We start from the raw sequence: 4,470 nt of genomic DNA, 5'->3' as shown, positions 1-4,470 counted from the left end.
AAAGAGTGCATTAGCCAAACTGGAAATGGAGAAGAGACAATTGCAGGAAAAACTTACAGATTTAGAAAAGGTAACAGCACTTCTAAGTGAACATTGGTGTTACATTCTTATGGAATTTTTAAATTTGTGCTTTTATTACTTGAGACATGGAGACAAAATCTATGCAAAAAATAAGCCCTGTTTTCAGTGTTTATTCTTTTTCTTTGGATTTTTTGATTATTGTTTTTTGCAATTTGAGAAGTGGGGAAAAAAATGACATCATTTCCCTTATGATCATAATGCATTATACTTCTAAAGTACATAGTAATGTACTTCAGTGTGTAGCTTAACAGTACAGTAGTAAGATTTCATGTGTTTTTTTTTAAACTCTCGATACTATGAAAAATAAAAAAAGCTTCTGCTAATAGTTTTTTGACAAATTTGTAATTGAAACAAAAGTATGGAAAAACTGCTTCAGTAAACTTAATCTTTGAGTCACTCTTGTAACAGAATGTTTGTTGTTAAGGTAGCAATTCTGTAATTGTTTGCACCTGGGGATGTCATTGTGTGCATGTTTGGAGCACTTTGCCATCCATAGAAAAACATTTGTAGAAATGAGTTCTCAGTTAGCTCCTTCAAGTCTGAGCTCTTTGTTCTGCTTTCAGCATACTTCCAAGCAGCATGTTAATGTTGTCTGAAATTTTGTCTTTGACCTAATATATTTAATGTTTTACTTCAATGTAATTTTCTTCTTAACAGGAAAAGAGCAACATGGAAATAGATATGACATATAAATTCAAAGTTATGCAACAGAACCTTGAACAAGAAGAAGCTGAACATAAAGCCACAAAAGCACGATTAGCAGACAAAAATAAGATCTATGAATCTATAGAGGAAGCAAAATCTGAAGCCATGAAGGGTATGTATTTGACATCACAGTTGGACGTAGGTGTAAAGTATACAAAATAGATAATATAATCTTTTGATGCTAGTGGAGGCCTAAGTATACGCTTTTTTCCTTGATTCCCCTGTTCTTTGAAAATATAATTAGTGTCGTAAAAACCACTTTTGTCCATTTGTCGTTGCTTTGCTAGGTTAAAGATGCACTGGTTTAGTCTGGGAACTAAACATGTTCTCCATTGCACACACCACTAGTTCATTTTCTGTACTTAAAGTATTTTTGTTAAGAGCTTGTCTGTGTTCTTACTCAGTGTACACATACCTTTTTGTGTCTTCCTAAATAAAATATATGTCAGCAACTTAATGATTTAGATATGTAGACCAGATAGAGTTAGAATTGGCAAGGCCTTTGCTATACTTCCGTAGTCACCATGCATTTTCTGGTGCATCTCATGACAATTGAAATCTCTTGGTGAGAGGGATAATTACCAGACAATTCCAGAAGATGGCTCTTTTGAATTAAATGGCTTATGTTTATTGCACCTACTTAAAAAGCTACTACAGATCCTGTCCTTCCAATTGCAGAGCATTCGCAAAAATTTTGAGCATACAGATGTTCAAAAGAAGCAAAAATGATTCAGTAATAATGGCTGAATCACTTGGCATATCAGGTTCCTGAACAGCTTCAACTCTTTAAATGATTGCAAATTATCATTGTCAAAGCAACACTTCAGTAGATTTAGGTGGATTATTTTTAAAAATCCACCCTTTTTATCCATTTCAGATGTGTTGCAGGTAAACTGGAAGTTATCTTGAAACTCAAAAGTATGAAATAGCTGTCAGGAATGCTTGCAAAAGCATACTCTGGATGTAGGTTTACTTTGAAAATTCTAATGTGTCACTTTCCAGCAATCTTTCTGTTCAGAGTTAAAAGGATAAACATATTGCTTATTGTTAATATGGGATAGATGTCCTCCTCCCCTTGTCCTCCAAAATATGCTAGTTTACACTGACTGATGTCTTAAATCTCTTCTTTTGCAGAAATGGAGAAGAAACTTTTGGAAGAGAGAGCTTTGAAGCAAAAAGTAGAAAATCGTTTGTTAGAAGCTGAAAAGCAGCGTTCCATGTTGGACTGTGATCTCAAACAATCACAACAGAAAATCAATGAGCTCCTTAGGCAAAAGGATATACTAAATGAAGATGTAAGGAACAGTGACAAAAGGAGTCTTGAGTGGAACCTGGTTTTCAATGTCATAATATTTTCCCTGTTATAGCTATATTTAGGAATGTTTGTGAATGCAAATGGAAGCAACTTTTTCTTTCTCTGTATTTGGAGCTTCAAAAAGTCTACTTTACAGAGTGTGATTTCATTTTTCTGAAATATGTCATCAATATTGAACTTTAAAAGTTTTTATTGTGGAATGTAAAATGCTGTGAGCTTGACATGGAGAAACTAGCTTATATATTGTGCGATAATGCCTTTATTCAGGAAACGGCTTTAACTTATCAAAAGATGTGTGCATGTTGTACAAAAGTGTAGAGGAAGTGAATAAGAGACACTGTTTAAATGTTGCTTTCCTGTGTAGGTTTGTAAAATTCACAGGTTTCTGTTCATTTTTCAGGTAAAAAACCTGACATTAAAAATAGAGCAAGAAACACAAAAGCGCTGTCTCACTCAAAATGACCTCAAGATGCAAACACAACAGGTCAACACCTTGAAAATGTCAGAGAAGCAGTTAAAACAGGAGAATAACCACCTTCAGGAAATCAAATTAAGTCTGGAAAAACAAAACAATGAACTCCGCAAGTATGAAGAGTTGCTCTATATTTTTTAGTAATGTTCCTGTTTTGCAATTATTTTTTTGGCAAAAGCTGAGAGCAATATTAATTTTAAAAATCTGCTGCACAGAATATGCTATTCTCCAGTGACAGACATACTTGTTGAAAATAATTTACAGTGACTCTAGTTGAGATTTGCCCTAGTGATTTAGCAATGTATGGATTTGTAGTAAAAGATGTTTGTTATCCTGAAAATCTTAAAAAACCCCGTTTAAAAACAAGGGTGTGAGGACTTCAGAGAAACACCTATGTAACAGAAAGTCCAGGTACTTTTTTTTTTTTTTTTTTTTTTTAAATGACATAGGATTTCAGTAAAGAGGAAAGTTACTGGCATTGTTAGTCCAGGATGGCTTATTAGAGTTGGAACTGAATATGATACAGAGCTGTGACATGTAACAATTGGAGATATCCTGTACTAAAGAAATTCAAGCACAGCTGTTGGGCCTTCAAACAGGAGGTGTGTTAAATCCCAGCAGTTCTTCAGCATCTTACAAGCAATATCTGCACTTGGTGATACATAAATGAATAAATATTTTTTTAAAATTTTTCATTTTGTGAATTAAAAGACAAGTTTAGCACATACATCAGATGAATGAATAATTCTTAGCTCCTTTATGATTTCTGGTGGTTTATCTCCTTGTGCTTTATCTTTTCTGTCAGCAAGATACAGTTACTCCCTTAGAAGGCAGCCAAGCATGATGGTTACTGTGATGTGAAACACTGGCAGAAATCTTTTCTGCTACATTACTGTTGTTTGTTATGGACTGACTAATTGACTTTCTGCATTGTTTTAATAACAGATGAATTCAAGAAATTATGCATGTGACAGAATCAGCCATGTTTTCACAGACTGAGCTCTAGCAAAGAGACACCCAAAACAGTTTGTCAGATCAGTGATGTTTTACATGGAAATAAGATTCTGCCGGCAGCCATTTGCTCTATCACTGTCTCTTACTGGTGACACTGTTACAGTTACTGTGTGCTAACAGTATTAAATTGACTTATTAGTGCAGTTCTCTCAGCTGTACAAGTGCCAGAGCTGGTACCCAGAGGAAGCCTCAGGTTTAATTGCTGACCACACTTTGGTCAGGAAATGACTGAAGATCTTAAAAGTGTGAATTCTGTCTTTTCTATTTACTGGTTTGGAATGTCTTCATGACTTTTAAAGTATGTTATTCATTTCTAGAGAACGCCAAGATGCAGATGGACAAATGAAAGAGCTTCAAGACCAGCTTGAAGCTGAACAGTATTTCTCGGTATGTTTCATGCTTCTTTATTTTTATACTAAGCTGTTACTAAGTACAGTGTTAGTTTTTCTTCTTCCTCCTCAGTAAAGTTAATCCTTTTTTCTTGTGTCTGTCTCCGTCTTGTCTGCCGCCTTGTCATTACTCCTTGTTCTTGATCACTGAGCAGCGTGAAGGAGCTCGTGCTAAGAAATGTCCCAGCTTTGGCAGGGAGTCCCAAACACAGTTTAGAGGGAGGGAGGAGTCAAGCAGCTTATTTGCCCACAGTGCCAGTAATTTTCTGCATGTTTCAAGCCTTTTGCATTCAGCATCTCTTTCATGCCACCAGGAGCCTGCTCCAGTGCAGGCTTCCCATGGGGTCAAAGCCTCCTTCAGGCATCCACCTGCTCCGCATGGGGTTCCTCTCCAGGCTGCAGGTGGATCTCTGCTCCCCCCGTTTCCTTCCATGGCTGCAGGTGTGTCTCTGCTCCCCCGTTCCCCTCCATGGCTGCAGGTGTGTCTCTGCTCC

The 4,470-nt window shown here is 36.3% G+C and overlaps 1 protein-coding gene across 1 annotated transcript in view; it reads left to right on the top strand.

Annotated features, from left to right (window-relative positions):
* Positions 1-4,470, top strand: part of LOC104462869 (rho-associated protein kinase 2-like) — a gene marked incomplete at its 3' end in the record, with an annotated part of 14,777 nt that overhangs the window by 7,792 nt on the left and 2,515 nt on the right. The window contains exons 10-14 of the mRNA XM_010075009.1: positions 1-70; positions 739-898; positions 1,921-2,081; positions 2,502-2,686; positions 3,905-3,974. The exon at positions 1-70 is cut by the window's left edge and continues 46 nt beyond it. Coding sequence (XP_010073311.1) covers positions 1-70; positions 739-898; positions 1,921-2,081; positions 2,502-2,686; positions 3,905-3,974 — 646 coding nt within the window. The remainder of the gene's footprint in view (positions 71-738; positions 899-1,920; positions 2,082-2,501; positions 2,687-3,904; positions 3,975-4,470) is intronic.

Source organism: Pterocles gutturalis, unplaced genomic scaffold, assembly GCF_000699245.1.
Source record: "Pterocles gutturalis isolate BGI_N339 unplaced genomic scaffold, ASM69924v1 scaffold34831, whole genome shotgun sequence".
Lineage (NCBI taxonomy): Eukaryota > Metazoa > Chordata > Aves > Pterocliformes > Pteroclidae > Pterocles > Pterocles gutturalis.
Note: the sequence above shows the minus strand (reverse complement) of the source record. Positions and strands in the feature narration are given on the sequence as shown.